The following is a 22,038-nucleotide window of genomic DNA, read 5'->3' as shown; positions in this document are numbered from 1 at the left end:
ATATGTTCACATAAAGTAAAATAATATAAATAAAGAAATGTAAAAAAACAAAAAAAAGTTGGGAAAAAAGAGGCCATCATAAAGAAAAAGTTGAAAACTCAAAATAAGTTGGCCCCTCAACACGAAGAATTTACCGAGGAAAAGGCCGTGAGACAAAAAATGAATAGCTTCGGGATGACAGATTCCTAGGTAATGTCAACGCAATGTAGTTGTCCCATGGGCCAAAATGCAGCTATTGCCGGGACGCGGAGTATCTACTCCCGAGCTCATATGCTCCCTAATCAACAGTAAAATAAAAAATAGTAAAAATATTCAACAAATTCTGAAAACAAATGTGCAAACATTGACAAATGTTCTCGGTGCTTGCAAATCTTCATCTCGAAATAACATCTTGGAAGTCATGGTAAAAAAAAATCGACACTTCAAAAATGCTATTTTTGCAAGCATTTCGGAGTGTTGTTTTTGTTTTTTGTTGCCATGACTTCCATGAATGTTATTTCGCGATGAAAATTTGCGAGCACCGAGAACATTTATCAAAGTTGACACAAAAAAATTCAGAATTTTTCTAAGGTGTTTTCATTTATTTAATTTTTTGAATTTACTGTTCATCCAAGCTCAAATGAGCTCGGGAGTAGAAGGGGACTTTTGCTATTTCTGGCTCTACTTGGTGCTGATATGTTGTTGTATCGCAATAAGAGCGAAATAGCTAGTTAAGTTAAGGAATACCTCTTGCAAATGTCACTTCCATCCGGTGCTGACAAGCAATACACCGCATGTGCATCATTTGTTGCAACTTGAATTTTTATCTTAATTTTTGTAGATTTAATTTTTTTAAAAGGTTTGTCTCTTAAACCGTGCGTCCAAATCATGAACCAATTTCATTATTGGATTTCCCGCACCGAGATCTTCAAAATTAGATCTCCTGTTAATAGGTTTGAATGAATCTTTTTTCACGAAGAAACCGGGAATAAAAAAACTATAAACACCAGAATTGAAAAATAAAATAAAAACAGAACCTAAAATCTATAAATTAAAAAAAATCAAAATCCGAAAGCACAGTTGTCCTATTTCACTTTTTATTTGGAAGCATAGTTGTGCTTTTCCCTTTTCGGGAAGCACAATTGTGCTTCTCACTGAACCACATTCTATTCTTTTTTTTTGGAAAAGCACATTTGTGCTTCTCATGAAAGCACATGTTGTGTGTTTCTCCTTAGATGGGCACAATTGTTATTCTCGTGGAAGTATGGCTTTTGCTTCTCTCGTGGAAGCACAGGCTGTGTTTCTAGTGAAAGCACAAGTTATGCTTTCCTCTTTTCGGGGACGCCCAGTTGTACTTCTCGCAGAAAAGCACTGCTTCCCAAATAATTTTAAAAAATAACTCAAAACCCTCTAAAACCTAGGAAAAACTAGTAAACTGGAAAGCCGAAAACTAAAAATCAAATAAAACCCCAAAACACGTGCAAAAAAGAAAAAAATGAAACACCGAGGGTGTGCCAGAGCACGACACAGGGCAGCGTCTAAGCGCACCACTTGGCACGCTCATGGGGCCAGAAAAGTGATCGGTGTGGTTGCCCCCGATGGACTACCCGTCAACCTATTGCTCCCAATTAAGAGGCATACAGACGGTATTGCTAGCAATGGTGGGGCGGGCTGGAGAATCCTATTTCGCACACCCTCTTCCCTTGTACATGGGTCGGCCCAAGTCCCCTTCTTTTTACGCGCAGCACTCCGGTTTCGGGAACCTTATGAAAGGTTCCTGATCGAATTTGGGAACATTCTAGAAGGTTCTTGAACCTTTTTTTATGGTTATTCTTTTCTGTTTCTTTTTTTTTAAGTTCACAATTTTAGAAAATGTTCAATATATTCAAAAGTTCTTTGGCTCTTTAGAAAATGCTTGAAATTTCAAATTTTGTTCACGTTTTCAAAAAATAGTACATTTTTCAAACAATAAATTGATAATTTTGAAATTATTCGAGTTTAAAATTTGTTCAAATTTTCAAATAATGCATGGAATTTCAGAAAAAATTCGAAGTTTTGCATTTTTCTCAATATTTTATAAAAATGTTCATGGTTTTATAAAATTTGTTCCAAGTTTATTCGTATATTCAAATTGTTTGCCTTTCCAAAAATGTTCACAATATTTTCAAATTTCTTCAAACTTTATTCATAAACTTAAATTGTTTGCTTTTGCCAAAACAATGTTCACAGTTTCAGAGTTTGTAAGCTTTTTCAAAAAATGTTCTCGGTTTTTCCAAAATTGTTCAACTTTTCATAATATTGTTCATGTTTTCATAAAATTTTGGAAACTTCTAAAATTGTTCCTAATTTTAAATTATATTTGGATTTTTATGGAATTTTAATAAAATGGTATTTCAAAAATACTTCACATTTTTTTCTAGATTTTTTTTGGTACCTGCCATTGGAGTTAGTTCATAAACTTTTGGTGCTTCTTTTAGTTTTAAAAGGCTCGTGATGTCCATTGCCTAGCGACACACAAACAGAGTGCGGGATTGCGGTTACAATTCCTTGCGAGCGCTCCTGCCCCTTTTTTCTAGATTTTTTCGGTACCTGCCATTGGAGTATAGTGCTTCCCTGTGCGTCACATCGTCAATCCATCGCAGAATGCGACGAATGGGAGGTTTCGGACCTGGCTAGCAACCTCGAGGTCACGTACGATTTGTGCTCTCTCTCTCTCTCCCCTTTTTTACCCCACTGCATATGATTTGAAAAAATAGTAGTGCATTAAAAAAATCACGCATTTGAAAAGAAGTTTTCGGATTAAAATACGGGAGCAACTAGTTAACGAGCGCTCCTTCGGAGCGCTCCGCGCGTGACAAGTGTCGCGCGCGGAGCGCTCCCGCAAGGGAAAACCAGTTACGCGGTTGGTTCCCGGTTTTTCCATTCCGGTTTGTGGTTTGGTGCGTTTTGCAGTTTGACCCTCGAACTACCAGAATTTTCCGTTTTCCCTTTCCGCGCGAAAACACAAAAAAAATACCAGCTCGCGCGGTTGGTTCCCTGTTTCCCTTTTTGTTCCCATTATATTTCCGGGTAATGGAGATTTATGGGGTAGTTACGGGCGGGGACTACCAACACTATCAAATGTGACCTTTCAAGTAAAGAAAAAATCAACTTTTTAATGTAAAACGGCAGTCTCCAGAATCGTTCAATCGTGTGACTTCTTTATAGGCACAGGTGAACACTAGGAGAGGCACGGGTGTATAATAACTTTACTAAATTGAAGAAAAGCGCCTTTGGCTCGTTTAATTTTCATAAACATCTTGAAGGGGGGCATAGGTCGAAGTGTGTGTTGGTCGTGCGGCGTGCTGGTTCGTGCGACGCGTTGTACGTCGTGGTCTGGCACGGTGCCTCCGGCGCGAGGGAACCTCCGGCTCGACTTCGGCTCGTTTAATTTTCATAAACATCTTGAAGAGGGGGCATAGGTCGAAGTGTGTGTTGGTCGTGCGGCGTGCTGGTTAGTGCGGCGCGTTGTACGTCGTGGTGTGGCACGGCGCCTCCGGCGCGAGGGAACCTGCTTGTTTAATTTTTATATAGCAGGTTGTGCAAAAGGCAAGCTGCTTTGTTTCGAAAGGCACGGGTTTGAAGCATGTGCAGTCATGTCTGCTTACGAGCTAGGTTTGTGCGTGCATTCACATGTGTGTATACTACGAAGGCATTGGTATGTTGCCTTCGGAGGCACGGGTTTGAAGCATGTGAAGTCACGTGAAGTCATTGGTATGTTGCATCCAGAGGCATGGGTTTGAAGCATGTGAAGTCACGTGTGCGTAGGAGCTAGCCACGGTTGAGGCGTTCTTGGTATTTGTGTGTGGATATTGCCCGGATGCATGGTGACCCAGGCTTTGGTGGCACAAGGCCATGTCACCTCTGGAGGCACGGGAAGGTGGTCTCCAGAGTCACGCGTAAGGGTATGTGTGTGTGGATATTGCCCGGAGGCATGGTGACCCAGGGTTTGGTGGCACAAGGCCATGTCGCCTCTGGAGGCACGGGAGGGTGGTTTCCAGAGTCACGCGTAAGGGTTCATTTTGGGAGTCACTGCTGTCGTACAAATAAGAAGAGGCATTGTTGTTTATAGTTTACTGGCACTCTCTGATGATGTAAGAGGCACTGTTGTCGAAATATTTCTCTTTTCAACATGAACACGCAATTTCTAACTACATTACATAGAAATGTGAGTTATTGATAAACTTTTTTGTCACGTCTAGATAGAATTAGCCTCGCGGGCTAAATCAAAAGTTTTAGTCTTCATTTTTGCTCAAGATCTTGCTAATCTCGTCACCCATTTCACTAGGTTTAACTTGATTCATCTCGCTACTTAAGAGAATGTACATTGCCTCTGCCCTGCAGTCTTCGACCTCATCCTATAAAATTTTGCCGAGAAGGGAAGTATATTATTAGAGTTTGTGCATATAAGTTGTTTATAAGTAAATCTATATAAACTTACTGACAAATCTTCCAGGTCTTCGACAAACTTTTCACCATTGTAGAGGAATGCAAGCTTTAAAACAGCAAATGTTGATTCTCCCTTTTCTACCACTGGAACATCTTGCACGGTATGAATCTGCCATCTTGTACCCTTGGCATTCATTGTTTGTCCTAGTATGGTGTTGAAGACTTCTTTAAACCTAGGTACCTGGGAATATTGCATTTTGTAATTAATTGTTTTAATATTGCAACTTGTAAACCTGAAAAAATTGTTATGTATAAATGCTTACGATTGCCGACTTATGAACATGATATTCCTGAAACTGTCTTTCTCTTTCTTTTTTAGCATCTTCATTTTCCTGAAGAACTCGAGATGCTTCTTTTAGATCCAATTTATCCATGTCTATCTTTTCTTTCTCAAATTCCTCTGGAGACATTTCTCGAGGATCAATAATGTGAACTTTGTGTTTGTATTTCTCCCGCACATATATTACATAGCGGTCATGCTTCTCCATTGGAATGAATATCTGCGTACAAAATACTTGTTGCTTAGATGACAGTTTAATATAAAGTAATTTAATAGAACGCATATTTTGTGATTTTGTCATGGAGGAAAGGGTTGTTACCATGTTTGCTGTTGAGAGCTTTTTGCGTTGATTTTCCTTGAGATACATGGGAACCAGCTGATTCTTTATTTTTTGTAATTCATTTTTAAATTTTGTAATACTAGTTTTGTGATTCTTTAAATCCAATATATGCTGCAAACAATATTTATGATGAAAAAACTATTAGAAAAAAGAGCTGTGTAACAATATAAAAAGAGTAGGTGTTGCAATATAGACAAGATTTTGCTTTTTAAAATTTTACCTCTGCAAAGTTTGGGCCTAATATTACTCTGTCACTCTGTTTTAAATCTTGTCTGCTTTCCCAGATTTCTGCTATGTCATCGAGGACCTCTTTTCCATATGATGTGGTATGTTCGTCTGTGCTGGTCTTGGACCAAATACTGCCTTCAGTTGGGCTTCAGTAAGTTGCGTGCTTCCACTATCCATGTGGATGCGCCTAAATATAGTTTTGCTGCGACAGGGAGATTAAATAATTTTGAAGGTCACGGTCAGTGAGAAACTGATTTTTACATTATTTTTGGCCTCTGTCCAACTATTTTGAGGTGCAATAGAAAACAACTCACTTTTTGTATTCCTCCTGCCAGCTGTCGCTCATGACTAGATGGAAGAGGTTGGACGCCTCCGTTGTGTGTTGGAAGCAATGAGAATGTTTTGGGTATGGACTGGTGCTTCGTCTTTTTTCCCTTATAGTTTCATCTGTTTATGTCAGCGGAAGCAGATATGTAATATGTAAGCTCTTGTGATACGAAAGACATTGGTGAACCGTGGGATGGGTAGGTTATTACAAAAAAAGATAAGTAGAAATGATTTTCTTACCTTTGTTGGTGGAAAAGAACTTTGAAGTTTCTGGTTTGAATTCTTTGATTCTTCCAGGTAGTTCCTCGCACTTTACTTGGTTTGTTTCACCAAATATGACTGTAAAAAGGAACTCTGGTTTCCACTCGGCTCTACGTTGCTTTGCTGCATGGAGGTCATTGGATATTCTTTTATTTTTCTTTCATGAGATAATTGAAGTATTCAAGTAGTGCTGCTTGTAAAAATTAAAATTGTTGCTCTCGTACTATTCACTTACATCGAAATCCTCATCATCTTTTATGAGATCAATGCCATTCCAGTATTTTGCAAATTGAACCATGAAGTGTCCGCATTGGGTACCCTGCTGTTTTGGCATGCAAACTCTGTTAGGTGTTTCTGCTATCCTCGACCAGTTCGGTTCGCCGTTGGCTCGTAGCTCCGCTTCGCCGTAATGCTTCTTCATGAGTGCGTGCATCCTTTTAATCTGTGATTACGGTTTGGTGTTATTGTTGGGTTTTGGCATTAAACAAGGGAATGCAGGAATTGGAAAACCAATTAGAAAACAAGGTTGAATTGACGTACCAGTTCTGGGTGATCCTTATGGTGTGTTTTCCATGTATTCTTTCCGTCTCCGTCTCTGTAATTCAGTGAGTCAAGTATGTCGATGGAGCTCGTGTACTTGTTGAGCACGTACACTGTGTAGTGTTTAGCTGTGTTGTGAGGTATCATAATCTGCGGTGTTTGGAGACAGAGTGAGTTAAAGTTCATTCTTGTCAGGAGAATTAAATGACATGTAAATGTGCAATCTGTAGGAAAAATGAATTATGTTTGTATATTTCTATTAACTTACCAGCTTTTTCTTTAAAAGTTCCTTCCCTGTTACAAGGGGTGCAAACTATTTCAATGCTTCGTCCTCATTGAATTCTGCTAGTCCTCCTTTTCCTCCAATTTTAACACCGAGCACGATCTGCGAGCAATCTTTTTTTCTACTTTTTAGTACAATCTTTGTAATCACTGAAATGATGGAAGTGTTTTTGTCAAATTTGACTACATACGTTTGCAAATTCTGCGGGAAGTATGGCTTTATCGGTTGTGTTGTATTGTTGCTGCGCTGTCCATTCTTCGAACAATGCGTTTGCGATGGATCCCTCCATCTGTCCATGATCTCCTTTCCGTAGCTGTTCCATTATTTGTTTTCCTGTAATCCAATCGTGTCGCTTCGAGCTAATATATACGTTTAGACTGCAAGCAGAAAAAGTTTATACATTGGTTAGGTTGGTTTAAAAAGGGGCAACATTTCTTTGTTTTTTTGTTGTGAAAAGAGAAAGTACTTACTCTCCGCATTCGTCCCGTCCTTCTTTGCTGAATAGGTATACATGAAGTGCTCTGGCTTTGTTCATAAATTTGAAATCTCCTGGGACAAAAGTAGGAATTTTTCCATGCAGCCTTCTTGAAGGCTTTACCGGTCTCTTCTTGACCGAGATTTTCTTGTCTGAGCTGTTCTCAGATGATTGAGGCATTGAATGTTCTCCTGATTCTTGCTGCAAGATTGTCAGATACGGTGTGGGATCTTTGTTGAATTCATAGCTTTCATGGTCATTCAGCCATGTTTTGATTACATCAAATTCAACGCCCATCTTTACATGCTCGTTGTATTCCTCTAGTTGGAGCGGGTTAAGGCTTGAAAGAAATTCATCAACTTCGTCGTGCTTTTCCATTGTTTTGGGTTTTAGTAACTCTAGAGAGATGGTGCTGGAGGTGCCTTGCTGATTGCTTGTCGAGCCTGTTTCTTCTTGAAGAAGAACAGGTTGTTTCTTCTGCTCGAAAACCTGTTCTTGTGTATTTGGTACGTCGTTGCTTGTGCCATCCTCTTTTAAACCAGTGCTTGTTTGTTCAAGTTGATCTGTGCTCAGGGTATTGATGTTGATATTTTGCTCGTCCATTTGCTCTTCAGCATGGTGTGGTATCTTGTCGTCTGGTGGTGGTTGATCTGGTTCTATTGGTGGATCCTTTTCTTCGTGGTCTGTGCAAGATTCTTGGGCGACGGCGTGTCTACTGACATCCGTAACCTCTTTGTGTTTACTGGATATATCAATAACTTCATGCTCTTTTGTGGTTGTCGCATGCATAATATGTTCTTTTGGCTCGGGATTTGGCGGAAACTCTTCTAGTACGCAACATTCTGTCTGTTGCATTTCTTTGTCTCCCATATCGACTTCATACTTCAGCATATCTGTTAGAATCAAAAAATAATAATTAAAAAAAAAGAATATTACTTCTTCTAGTGTGACAAAATTGTAAGGATTAGTTTCTGAAAAGACTAACCTGTTGTACACTTGATTAATGACAGTTTGGTATTCCCTTTGTGTTGACTGATTAGTTGATATAGAACTTTTTCCCTCAACTCTGGTACTTGTTCTGGCTCTAAGTTTGCTGTTGTTCCATCATTGGAGTAGTGCTTCAGGTTCATGTACATGTAGAATGCGCAGTCCATTCTGCATGTAGAGGAATGGTACTAGTAAGATTGTTGCATTCAAGAAACGGAAAGAAGAGAAGTGTTGGAGCAATGGTAGTGGTAATTGTTGCATTGAAAACACAAAAGAACATAATTATTTCAGTAATTGTAGTATTGAATCTTGCATTGAAAAAAAGAAAGAAGTGAAATGTTGGAAGTGCTTACGTGTCTTCTCCTTGAAGTGGCACCTGCAGTTTGACCCTTTTGAAATGGTCGATGCTTTTTTGTGAAAGCTGTAGCTCTGTGCTTACGTGCTTCCATATTTTCATTAATTTGCTGGTTACATTGTTGAAGAATTCTATTGTGCCTGAATATGCAGTTGGAGAGTCAAGGAGTTCAAAGCGCCGTTTTTGCATGTTAACTGTAATGGTGAAGTAATGACTTGTATTTTCGTCTTGCTCAAACCCGCGCAACGAACATGGTAGAAGGAACAGCAAAACAAAAAATAAAAAGAAAATATTTGCAAATCTTCTTATATTTAGAAACATAAAATAAAAAGAGAACTTTGCATAACATATACGCAAGCTGATCTGCTTACCATGTTATAATCTTGCAGTTTTTCTTCTTCTTGCATGTTGAAAAATGATGTAAGCCTGGCAGGTAGTATTTTTTTCTAATGTGTTCTTGATCATTATTTCTGTAGCACATTGGATCTTCGTCGTCGGCTTCCTTTATCGAGTGCTGCTTGTTTTGTCACAGATACACAAAGGGAATTTGTCAGTTCAGTTATAGGGGAAGTTTATCTCTTTATAAAGTCATATATATTGTTTTAAACGTGATTCTTTTGCCGTGATCTTTACTTACAGTGTTGCTTAACGACAGAATCTTTCTCCCTATGCCGTTTAGTTGTTTTCTCAAGATTGTTAGCATGGGCTCGATTGCTTCGGTGCGTACTGATTTACCGACCTTGAAGCTTTTGGTGACATGGCCTAGATTGACATCAAACTTGTTCGTTGTAATGAAAAGCTCATCCCTGCAAAGTATATTTAGAAAAATGTTTTACTTTACACATGATACAGTCAAAATGATCGTGTGTAATAATGTGTTTTGTGTTAGTTGCATGAACTTACATTTCTCTCTGTGTCCATGGCTTGCATACAACGTTGTAGAGGTCTTCGATGGCTTTGTTGACGGAATCACTATCTTTGTCCCCTTTCTCCATTGTGCCTGCGATGATTTTGAATTTAATGTAAATAATTCCAAGTCACAAGATCACAAGATAGGAATTAAGTTTCTATTGTCTTGCCTGCTTCGATGCTAGAAGATATGTCCTGTCCAGTGTTGTTCCTTTCTTGTTCTCCTTCTGCTTCTTGCGGCATGTTATGTTCTTCTTTTTGCATTGTACCCTTTTGTTCAGTTTTTGCTGCATCCTCATTTGAGTCGTCTGTGTCTTGCTGGTGGTCTTTTCCATCTTGTTTCTCAGTCTCGACCTGGTTGGCACTGACCTCTCTGCCAGGGGAATTGGCATCGTACGACGGTGTAGGGTTTTCTTCGATGGTTTCTGCTTCTTTCTCTGGAACAATGTGTGTGCCTGCTTCATTGCTTGTATCTCCATGGTCGCCTTCTTCGTGTTTCTGCGTTATCATTGAAAAGGCATTGAAATAATTTAACTTGCTACTTTATTTTAATTATAGCAGCTGTTATGGGAAAATTGCGAAGCGTTTGGTGCGTTGTTTGAGCTATTTTGATTGTGATTAAGACGTGTAATTTTGTGGAAATATTTTGTGCAACTTCACCTATTGAGCTGTCGTTGGTGAGGCTGACTGTTCCACCCGTTCTTCGTCGAGTGTAGTTTCTTGGGTATCCTCCTGTTCTTTGTTTTGGTGTTCATCGTCACTGTCATGGTTTTTGTCTTGCAGCTGTTCAATTATAAAGGTTGCTAAGTTTGAGTGCATTTTAGTTCTCATGGAACTACTTTATATTTTCGTAGAACCAGCTTATGTAACTTTACCTCCTCAATCGTTGCCGCTGAATGTTGTGCGTGTTCTTCGTTGAGTGGAGGTTTTTCGGCATCTTCTTCTTCTTTCTTTTGTAGTTCATCGCTGTTGCCGTCGTTTTTGTCGTGTAGCTTTTGAAACACACAGGTGGCTAAGTGGCAGTGCATTTGAGGTTCCACATAGCTATTTTATACTTTGATAGGATCAACGTATGTAACTTTACCTTTTCAGTCGTTGTTGTTGCTGCCGTCTCTGCTGCGTGTTTTTCGGTGAGTGAATATTTTGGGGCTTGGTCTTCTGTTACGTTGATGACTGCCTTTTGAAGAACATGTTGCCCTTCTTCAGTGTCCTCCTTTTGCTCATTGGTGTCCTCTCTCAGCGATGCAGGAAAGTAGTGAAATGTCAAATGCGTGTTTTTGAACTATAAGTTCATGAAGAGGTATTATGTGTTTTCACCTCTGTATTTGTTGTTGTTACTGCTGATTCTTCATTCAGTCGTGGTTTTGGGTCCTTCTGTTGCTCTTTATTTTGCTGTTCATCGTCACTTACCTTGTTTTTTCTTGCAGCTATTCAAACATAGAGGCGGCAAAGTGAGAGTCCAATTTTATAATTTCATAGTTGCAGGTTTCGTAAGTTTACCTTTTCAGTCGTTGACGCTGCCACTGTCTCTGGTACCTGTTGTTTGGTGAGTGAATTTTTTGTGGCTTGGTCTTCAGTGGCATTATTGTCCATCGTTTGAAGAACATGTTCGGGTTGTTCATTGGGCTCCTCTGGTTGTGTTTGATGGTCTTGATTGTTGATGGTTTCTTGAGCTTCTTGTGCCTGCACCTACACAAAAAATATTTAAGAAATGGGTGCATTTCTGATTGTTCAGTTACAATTTTTTTATAAGACCTCTATCTCTGGAGTTGCAGGACTGTCTACTACTTGTACTACGGCTTCTCCTTGTCTCGTGTTGTCCTCTAGTTTTTCTTGTTGAATGTCTATGCCAGTGCTTTTGCTTGCTTCCTCTTCCTGTTTAATAAAAATTGAAATTATAGATTGAACTTCATTTGTGTCTGAGCTTTGTAACCTCACCTCTTCAGATGTTGTTGTTTGAAGTTCTTGATCTTCGAGATCAGCGTACTCGTTTGTTTCCTGCATTTGTTCAAAGAAAAGGGTGAGACATCCCTTATAATCTTTGTATTGCCGTGGCGGGGTGTATTAGGTAGTTCAGACATCATAAATATTTTGAAAAGTGGTTGTTGTTGTTGAATTTTTACCTCCGTGTTGATGACTGGGTTATTCGTGCCTGCATCTAATGTTTATTTGTGAGGTATAACAGTCTCTTGTTTCTCATCGGCTGGGATGTCTTGGGCTTTCTCCTTTGTACTCGTGATGGTGATCTCCAATGTTGTGGCGCTGGAAATCTCTTGTACACAAAGTTCCTATTCTGTGACGCCTTCGTCTGTTTGAGGTTCACTATGGGGTTCAATTTCAACACGGGTTGTCTCTTGGTCTTGCAATGCTTGTGATACCTGGAGATCAAACAATATGAGTTTGCGGTTCACTTTCATTCCTGCCATTTATGAGTTTTCGGTGTGGGTAATAGTGGGCTATGGAAGTTTACCTCCTCTTCGTTGTTTTCTTCTTCTTTGTCGTTTGTTATGCTAATGGTTGATTGTGGGTTAGCCTCTTGCATTTGGTTGGCGGGGCTGCTGACTTGATTGTTCTCCAGCTGAGCCTATATTTTGTTGGAGGTTTGTCAGTTAACTTATAACTCTATCCAGTTTTGAAAGGAAAAATGGATGTTCATACTGACCTCTTCATAGGTTCTAACGTCGGTCGTATCTTGTGCTTGTGTTGGGGTAGTTGTTGTTGTAGCATTGTCTGTTGTGAGGTTGCTTTGTTTGTTCCGTTCATTCGTGTTTTTGGGGTTGTTGACACCATCCTGCTGTTGGAGTTCATCTTGGCCTGGCGTGCTATTGGTACATTCCTGAAAGCATTGAGGCAGTTCTTTTCAGTTGAGGTATGAAAACAGGGGTTTGCTTTAGGGTGCGTATGGCACCATGCATTACTATTTACTTACCTGTTTTTGCCGCTTTATCTTGTTCTTGTCAATGCCTATGTCCCTTGATTTTGTTCTTCTCTTCCTCTCTTCGTCTTCTTCTTCTTCTTTCTTTTCTTCTCCTTTCTCTTGGTTTTGTTGTGGCTACGATTTCATTCGTGCGGTTTGGATCGGCTAGTCTACTTGAGGCTGCTGGATCTGCTTGCTCTAGTGTCTGCAGGGTCGCGTTGTCTATCAGGTACCTTGTGCAAACTATGTCTTGAAATTGTCTGAGTTGTTCTATTGAATCCATCAGGGCAATTGTTTGTTGCACGACTAGGTTCTTGTTTTTCTCGTCCAATATCTTTTCCTTTTCGTTGCATTGGTTTTCAGCCCAGGTGGTTACTGCGGGTATCTATTCTGCTTCATGGAGTACTTTTCCAACAATTTGTTTATCCTTTGGAATCTTTCTTCTGCTCCTGTGCTGATGCTTTTGTTTGGTTCCTTGCTTCCACTGGTGCCGACATGTGGTTCGCGCCGGCGTTTGGGTGGAGGTGGTAGCAGTTTGGTCGTGTTCTGGTGTTGCTGTTGTTTGCGAGGTTCTCCTGCTATCTGGTGAATTGAAGACGAAGTTGATGCTGTGTTGGCATAGCAGATCCTCTCTGCTGTTCCCTTCCATGTCTGCATCATTTTGGTGGAATGTAGTTAATTAGAATGGAACCCATTTTCAAAAAGGGAAGGACTGATTTATGTACAATATAGCTGTACCTGTATTTTGCCAAATTCATAGTCATCTGGTCGTGCTTTTCCGTCCCTTTTCATGTCTGCTCTAGCTATTTTCGCTAGGTCACTCTCTTTGAGATGGTTTGCTCATGGTAATGAGGTCTTGTCCATTGTCTTTGCAATCTTCTGCATTTCTTTTGTGTCGGTTGGCAGCAGTAGGGAGTCGAGGTACATGATTACTGGCCCCTGTGCCAAACCATTGACATGCTTTTTGTTCTTTTCTTCCCGAGGCAAATTTCTGTGTTTCTGCCATATCTTGGCTCCTTCCTTAATACATTCGACGATTACCTCGCAGAAATCCATCTTTGCCATCTCTGGATAGTCCATGTCCTCTACCATTATAGCTTGTCGGGCGAAGATAGCGGCGCTTGACCCGCAGACAACGTTGTGGAAAAAATAAGGAAAAATATTTTAACTGATTTCCTGTTTGACTGTTCGTCATCTAGTTCCACCAATTTTTTAGCTCCGTGAACAGTTCTTTTGTCTTGAAATCTGTATGTTTGAAGCCAAGGTCTGACATCAGTTCTTTCATTGAAGTTGGGCTCTTCGCTGGCCTTGGTGCTGACTTTTCCGTGCCGTTTGGGTAACCAAACACCTTGTGTATAGCTTCCTTGGTAATCTTGATTTTCTTGTCTTCGGACCATCACTGAAGGTTATTGTCATGCTTTCTGTGTCCAGGTTGTCGTAGATGTGTGCTGCAAGTGGTCTGCAGATGGAGCCCCTTATTTTGCAGTTCTCTATGCTGCCAAATCCTGCCGTCCTAATATCTTGCTTGTGACGGTCTTTAAGTAAATTCCATGCTTTCTTGACATGAGCGAATGCTGCCCCTGCCTTGATTTGGCATTTCTCTTCGTTTGTTTCTTGCTGTTCTTCGTCAACTGTTGGTGCTGCCAATTCTTTTCCGCTTGTCTTTCTCCTCTTCATGTCCTTCTGTCCTGATTTGTTCTGTTTCAGAAGACAAAAAGAAATGGTTTCGTTAAAAAGGAACGTTAGATCCTGAGTGCTGAATAGTGGTATTCAAAATTAGTACATAAGTGTGTTTTTACATCGTTGTCATGTTCTGCATCGCTGTCATGCTCTTCGGCATCATCGCCGTCTGTAGGAATGAAATCTGCATCATGTTCCCTGTCATCGTCGTCATCATTGGTATCTGAACCTTTGCTGTTGGTATCGTCTTGTTCTTTTTCTACCCTTTGTCGTTTGTTTTTCTTCTTGCGTTCACCTTGTTTCTTCATGGCGGTTGGTGCTGTTGGCGGGAGTACCATTAGAGGCAATGGCTGATGCTGCAAGGTACTAGTGTCGACGATGTTTTCAGCATTGTCCTTTTGCTTTTGCCTTTTTGCTCCAGGAGTAAAAACAGTGCTTGTATCTGATTTTCTCTTTTTTTTGCTTGTTGATAGATGTTTAATCCTGTTGAGCCTGGTGTAAGTTATCATTTCTTCCGCAGGTGGTTTGTTCCTCATGTTTTGTTCTGTGTCCTTTTCTGATGAATGAGGAGACATGCTGCCTGTTTCTGCGCTTTGAATATCACCGTCTTCGTGTCCTGTATAATGACCAGGTAACAAAAAGGATGTTCTTTTTGTCTGAAAATAATTGATACACATTTAAAATATATATCTTCCATGATTATGCATAAGAAATGTGAAACTCCCAAAGGGGATTTTTAGTTTTCTTTTCTTGGGTTAAGATAGGTTATTACTATTGTTACCGACTGAGCTAATCAGGGGATGGAAGAAAATATTAATTATGGTTATGAGTGCAGCTGGGGTAGTGAAAAATGGGAGGAATATCATCAGTGATAGTGCAAGATTTATTGGGTAAGTTAAACTATTTTTGAATTAAAAATAAGATAGTGTGCAAACATTTTTAATGTTTTCTATAAAGAAATATATAAAAGTGGCAGGTAGTTTTATTTGTAGACATAGTTAAGTTATTGTTGTCAAGGATAGCAGTTAAGTTATTAATATCTCAATATAGTTTTTTGTAGATGGACAGTGGAGACTTTTTGCTCAAACCTTTGAGAGGAGCTTGCTGGATTGCATGCTCTTCAGCAGGGTCTTTGTCAGTATTTTGCTGGGTTTTAGCTTCTTCGTGAGGATTTGTCATTGCTGCATAAAAATGGGCAGGTGTTAGAAGCAGAGTCGAGTGTCACAGGAAAAAAACCTGCGTGGTGTGAAAACAAATTTGCATGGATAGAGAGGCACGGGTTGTTTTACCCTAGAAGCACAGGGTACACCTATTCTTTGTTTACGATATTTCACACCAGAGGCACTTAATTTGAAAAACGGTTACATTGACGGGACAAGGGATGTATAAAATCTCGTACGGTTATCAGTTTTGGCCTCTCAGGATGCTTGCAGGGTTTGGATCTATCGACGTATTCTAGTTACTGATGTTTCAGGTTTTTTACCTTTGAGCACAAACCGTATGGCGAAAATCACAGGGCGGAGAGCAGTAGCATTTCTATTAAATCTCATCTCTGCGCTAGTTCAATTTGTTAGGGAAATTGATTTAGGTTATTAGAAAACTCCTTGGTAGCGGTGGCTAGGGTTGCTGTTCCTGGAAGTGGAAAAATCACTACGATCTACCCGGTGGAATGGAGTGGGATAGAATGATAATTACCTTCAATTACTTGTGCGGTGTTCTTCGCTTCCATCCGCTTATTGTGTCGTTGCTCCTTTTTTGTTGCGATTTCCGCCGCCACTGTTGAAGTCCTCGCCGTCGGTTGCCACAGTTGGCGGGGTTATTGGTGTTGTCGCGGGCAGAGTGTGGCTGTTTGTATGTCGGATTTGAGTGTGGTTGGCGAACGCGGTGGCGGTTGTCCGGTGACGCGAACTCGATTTCGAGTTTGTGTTTGTGTGCAGAAGGAAGGAGGAGAGCATGCGGGAGTGATGGAGGTTTCGAGATTTACTTTGCAGAAGGGGAAGCAAGCTGGTAGAAGAGGGAGGGAGAGATGGAAACCATCGAACAGTCTCTAATCTTCAACCGTCCGTTTGGTCATCAATATTCGTTATGCTTGGCTTGGGTTTTTTTGTGTGCTACAGTATTTTTTTAGTGTTGAGACTGTTAGTGCTGAAGTGGAGCCTCTCTACAGGCATGTGGATGCAGGCACACGAGGCACATAAGTGCAGGTTCTACAGGCACGTGGATGCAGGCACAGGAGGCACGGAAGTGTGGGTTCTATAGGTATGTAGAGAACCACGGGACATGCCAGTGTCGCGTGAGGCACGTGGATGTAAGCACCGGAGGCACGGAAATGCAGCTATCACAGGCACGGACATGCTGCTTCTCGAGGCACGGGTATCAACCCTGTGGATGTAGTACAAGAGTGCGTTGGGAGAGGCATGTGTTAGAATGCTCGGTTAAAGAGGCATGGTTGTGAAGTTTCAGGAGCGACGCGGGCGTGGCACTGGGACCATGCAAGAGTCACGGCGCATGTTATGTTAGGCACGTGAGGCACGTTGGTTCAGGCACGAAAGGCAGAAAAGGTGAATCCACAACAGGCACGTACGTGTGTTTTCTCAAGTCACGGGTGTGCACTCTCTGGATGCACAAACGTGTGGCGGCAAAGGCATGGGTCCGACTACTCGGTTACAGAACCACGTTCGTGAAGTCACGTGGGTGTGGCATTACGGGGCACGTAAGAGTCTGGGCGAGTGACACGTGAGGCACGTGGGTGCAGGTACGTGTAGGCACAGAAATGAAGGCACCACGTTTGTGAAGTCACGTGGTAGTGCTGAAGTCGAGCCTCTCTACAGGCATGTGGATGCAGGCACACGAGGCACGGAAGTGCAGGTTCTGCAGGGACGTAGACGCAGGCACAGGAGGCCAGTGTCGCGTGAGGCGCGTGGATGTAAGCAGCGGAGGCACGGAAATGAAGCCAACACAGGCACGGACATGCTGCTTCTTGAGGCACGGGTATCAACCCTGTGGATGTAGTACAAGAGTGCATTGGGAGAGGCATGTGTTAGAATGCTCGGTTAAAGAGACATGGTTGTGAAGTCTCACAAACACAAAGGCACGTTGGTTCAGGCACGGAAGGCAGAAAAGGTGAATCCACAACAGGTACGTACGTGTGTTTTCTCAAGTCACGGGTATGCACTCTCTGGATGCACAAACGTGTGGCGGCAGAGGCATGGGTCCGACTACTCGGTTACAGAACCACGTTCGTGAAGTCACGTGGGTGTGGCATTACAGGGCACGTAAAAGTCTGGGCGAGTGACACGTGAGGCACGTGGGTGCAGGTACGTGTAGGCACAGAAATGAAGGCACCACGTTTGTGAAGTCACGTGGTAGTGCTGGAGTGGAGCCTCTCTACAGGCATGTGGATGCAGGCACACGAGGCACGGAAGTGCAGGTTCTGCAGGGACGTAGACGCAGACACAGGAGGCTAGTGTCGCGTGATGCGCGTGGATGTAAGTAGCGGAGGCACAGAAATGAAGCCAACACAGGCACAGACATGCTGCTTCTCGAGGCACGGGTATCAACCCTGTGGATGTAGTACAAGAGTGCGTTGGGAGAGGCATGTGTTAGAATGCTCAGTTAAAGAGGCATGGTTGTGAAGTCTCACAAACACAAAGGCACGTTGGTTCAGGCACGGAAGGCAGAAAAGGTGAATCCACAACAGGTACGTACGTGTGTTTTCTCAAGTCACGGGTGTGCACTCTCTGGATGCACAAATGTGTGGCGGCAGAGGCATGGGTCCGACTACTCGGTTATAGAACCACGTTCGTGAAGTCACGTGGGTGTGGCATTACCGGGCACGTAAAAGCCTAGGCGAGTGACACGTGAGGCACGTGGGTGCAGGTACGTGTAGGCACAGAAATGAAGGCACCACGTTTGTGAAGTCACGTGGTAGTGCTGAAGTCGAGCCTCTCTACAGGCATGTGGATGCAGGCAGACGAGGCACGGAAGTGCAGGTTCTACAGGGACGTAGACGCAGGCACAGGAGGCCAGTGTCGCGTGAGGCGCGTGAATGTAAGCAGCGGAGGCACGGAAATGAAGCCATCACAGGCACGGACATGCTGCTTCTCGAGGCACGGGTATCAACCCTATGGATGTAGTACAAGAGTGCGTTGGGAGAAGCATGTGTTAGAATGCTCGGTTAAAGAGGCATGGTTGTGAAGTCTCACAAACACAAAGGCACGTTGGTTCAGGCACGGAAGGCAGAAAAGGTGAATCCACAACAGGCACGTACGTGTGTTTTCTCAAGTCACGGGTGTGCACTCTCTGGATGCACAAACGTGTGGCGGCAGAGGCATGGGTCCGCATACTCGGTTACAGAACCACGTTCGTGAAGTCACGTGGGTGTGGCATAACAGGGCACGTAAGAGTCTGGGCGTGTGACACGTGAGGCACGTGGGTGTAGGTACGTGTAGGCACATAAATGAAGGCACCACGTTTGTGAAGTCACGTGGTAGTGCTGAAGTGGAGCCTCTCTACAGGCAAGTGGATGTAGGCACACGATGCACGGAAGTGGAGGTTCTACAGGCATGTGGATGTAAGCATCGGGGGCACGGAAATGAAGCCAACACAGACACGGACATGCTCTCAGTATGCTCGCAGTATTTGAATCGTTTGAGGTATTATAGTTAGTGATGTGTTAGGTTTAGTACTTTTAAGCACATATCGTGTGGTGAAAATTCCGTAGAGGGGAGCAGTAGCGTTTCTGTTAAATGTCGTGTGTACGGTACTTCAATTTTTTAGACAAGTTGATTTTGGATAGTGCAAAACTCGGCTTTTTGTGGTGGCTGGGGTTGTTGTCCCTGGAAATGGACAAATCACTACGATCTACCTCGGGGAATGCAATGGGATAGATTGTTATTTACATTCGATTGCTTGTGTTCGGCTTCTCGCTTCCATCGGTCTATTCTGTTTGTTTGTCTTTTTTGTTGTGATCTCCGCTGGCGGTGTTGAAGTCCTTGCTTCGTCGCCGTCGGGTGGGTACTTTGTGTTGTTGGGCGCACTATTTGACGGTGTGTATCCCGAAGTGGGAGGGTGGTTGGCGAAGCGTGGTGGCGGTTGTTTTGCAAGGGGAACTCTACTTGGAATTTGGACCCGTGTACTGAACCTAGGAGGAGACCTTGTGTGAGTGTGGAATGTTTCGAGATTTTGCTGTGGAAGAGAGGAAGGAAGAGAGTAGTGGAGGTGGGAGAGATGGAAATGATGGAACTGTCTGTAATCTTCGACGGTCTGATTTTTGTATCAAGATTCGTGTCGCCTGGCTTTTTTTTGTTCGCTATAGCATCTTAATAGACGTGTGAGGCACGGAACACTAGGCTCTACAGGCACCGACGTTGGAATTATAGAGGCACTAGTATTAACTCTATGGATGCACAAATGTGTGGTGGCAGGGGCATGCATCTGAAGACTTACTCAGAGAGTCATGGTTGTGAAGTCTTTAGAGTTACGAGCGTGTGTCACCACGGGCACGTGAGAGTGATGCGTCGGGAAGTTTGGTAGTAGAGGCATCGGTGCGAATAGTACTCAGAGAGTATCGGTTGTGGGTCCACATGTGTGAAGTCTGTGCAGCATTGGTCGTGTGGTAGTAGCGGCGTGCGTCGGGAAAGGTGTGAGCAATAACATTTGTTACGTGCTTAATCGGACGATTTGACGGTTGCTTTTTCCCGGCAACCGTGAGCACTGCCACTCGGCGGTTGCCTCGATGCATAGCAACAACGAGCGCATGTCTTCCGCCCTCACTACCACGACAAGGCCACGTCCAACCGCCTCCTCCACGACCCAGACCTTGGCACAAAAGGGCAACTGCGCTTCCATAGCTGCTCAATCCCGAAAACACTATTGCCGTTCCATCTCAACTAGCATCTCCTCACAATCTCTGTGTCAAGGCGGCCATCGCTGGAGGAGGATAATGGCGGAGGAACCATCTGCCAAGCGTCCCCGTGGTGAGACGTCCGACCAGAGCACCGAGGTCGACGACGTTCAGGTCCCCGGTCAGAAGCACGACTACAAAGTGCACCTCAAGGAGGTTGACATCCATGGCAAGGAAAAGCTGGATGTCGTATGCACCAGCAATCCTGAGGAAGCTGACAAGATGATCAGCAGGATCCTGAAGAGGGTCTGCGGCTTGTACCCTCAGTACATCGGCGTTGATGTCGAGTATACCAGGGAGGACGAACCTCCGCAGAGGGCAGCGGTTCTACAGTTATGCGTGGAGGAACTCTGTTTGGTATATCACATCACCGCGGCAACAAAATGGTGAACCATCCTACAGTTTCAACCTCTCCATGCTTCTGTTTAATTAGCTTTTCACCCTGAAATTTGATTAAATTGGTTTATTTACTTGATGTATCAGTGAAGTTTCTGAAGTAGATGCAGCAGAATAGATTTTGAACTTGACTCACCAGATTAGTTTATGTATTTGATGCACTAGATTAATTTATGGATTTGATGTACGAGATTATTTTCTAAACTTGATGTTCTAGTGTACTTTCTGTTCTAGTGTAGTTTCTATATTTCATGTTCTAGTGTAGTTCAGTTTCTTGAATTGATGTGTTAACGTGGCTAAGAAGTAGATAGGTAATTGATTCAAGTGTAAATACCAAAAATAAAAATAACATGTTGTGCTTGTATTTTATTTCTGAACTCTGCATATCAGTTTCTGAAATTTTTTCGTCCATGAATTATACGTACTATTTAAGCATGTACTTGATCGATACTTGATGGATCCACCTTAAATGTGTCATCCCCCTGCAGGCCCAAGAGCCTGCGCCCATTCCTGAAGGAGGACAGGTTCTACACCTTTGCCGGCTTCAGTATTGAAGGTGACAAAGAGATGCTGCGAAGTTCTGGTTTGGAGGTCAACCCAGACAAGTACATCGACATCCAGCGCAAATGGAGAGTTCCTTTCAAGGGAAGAAAGAGGTACCACTCTTTGGCTGATGTTGCAGTGAGCGTGATCCACCCATTCTACAAACAGATGAAGGATAAGATTGATAGGGTTGAAGACCATAAACTGTGGGGGGATCAGCCCACTGCCAAATTACCTCATTGAGTATGCAGCGATAGATGCGTACGCCACCTACGAGTCGTGGAAGAGAATTGAAAACATCAGAGAAGGTCTGGAGAGTGCAAAAGAGGCAGAGAAGAATTATGACGATCCTTAGTACGGATACTAGTGATGACGAAAACATAGAAAACTGGTCGTGGAGTTGCTTGTGTTTATGCTTGTCTTTTCTATTGTATCAGGTTCGTAGTTTACTTCTGTTAGAACGAAGCAGTTTCTAATGTCATCTGTATCAGGTTAAACAAGTTTCCTTATGTCAAGTTGTAGTTTGTTTATGTGATTGAGCAAGTTATTTAGCTTGCTAAGTACTATGTTTATTCAGCAATCATGTGATATTTTATTCAGCAATCATGTGATTTTGAAGTAGTAATGTTGCTTTTTACTCTAAAAACAATAAAATACAAAGCAATCTTTTTACGCTTAGTATAGTTTAGTTGTGCACACAAGCGCGGCTTCTTGAGGAGTGGCAGGAGTGGCATGGGTCGGAATACGCAGTTAGAGAGGCACAGGTTTGCAGTCTCTAGAGCCACCGGCGTGTGTTACTACAGGGGCCGGAGGCACGGAATTGATGTCTCTACAGAAATGAAGGCATCACAAGCATCCAGAGGCATGTGGACGGAGTAGCAGAGTTGAGCTCCGAATACATAGTTACAGGGTCACGGTTTGGAAGTGTGCAGAGTCAAGGTTGTGCGACACCATGGTGCATGTAAGAGTCATGGCAAGTGTCACGTGAGAGAGGCACCTGGATCCAGGTACGCAAGGCACGGGATTGCGACTTCTCGATGCACGGATATCAACGTTGTGGGTGCACAATAGTGTGGTCTCAGAGGCATGTGTTGGAATGCTTGGTTAGAGATGCACTGTTGTGACGTTTGTGAAGAGACATGGGC

General features: G+C 42.6%; 1 protein-coding gene across 1 annotated transcript; it reads left to right on the top strand.

Annotated features, from left to right (window-relative positions):
• The first annotated feature begins 19,993 nt into the window (after positions 1-19,993).
• Positions 19,994-21,136, top strand: LOC141027660 (uncharacterized). Its single transcript, XM_073504814.1, has 2 exons — positions 19,994-20,340; positions 20,839-21,136. The coding sequence occupies exons 1-2, from the start codon at positions 19,994-19,996 to the stop codon at positions 21,134-21,136; spliced, it is 645 nt and encodes a 214-aa protein (XP_073360915.1).
• Positions 21,137-22,038: the final 902 nt, after the last annotated feature.

Source organism: Aegilops tauschii, chromosome 1, assembly GCF_002575655.3.
Source record: "Aegilops tauschii subsp. strangulata cultivar AL8/78 chromosome 1, Aet v6.0, whole genome shotgun sequence".
Classification (NCBI taxonomy): Eukaryota; Viridiplantae; Streptophyta; class Magnoliopsida; order Poales; family Poaceae; genus Aegilops; species Aegilops tauschii.
The sequence above is the reverse complement of the archived record's forward strand: the minus strand, read 5'-3'. Positions and strand labels throughout refer to the sequence as shown.

What these genes read in the sequence shown, in the direction of transcription:
- LOC141027660 (XM_073504814.1), top strand. Translation starts at nt 19,994, where the DNA reads ATGGCGGAGGAACCATCTGCCAAGCGTCCCCGTGGTGAGACGTCCGAC. An exon ending in ATCACCGCGGCAACAAAATG is followed by an intron (nt 20,341 to 20,838) that starts GTGAACCATCCT and finishes ATCCCCCTGCAG; the next exon opens with GCCCAAGAGCCTGCGCCCAT.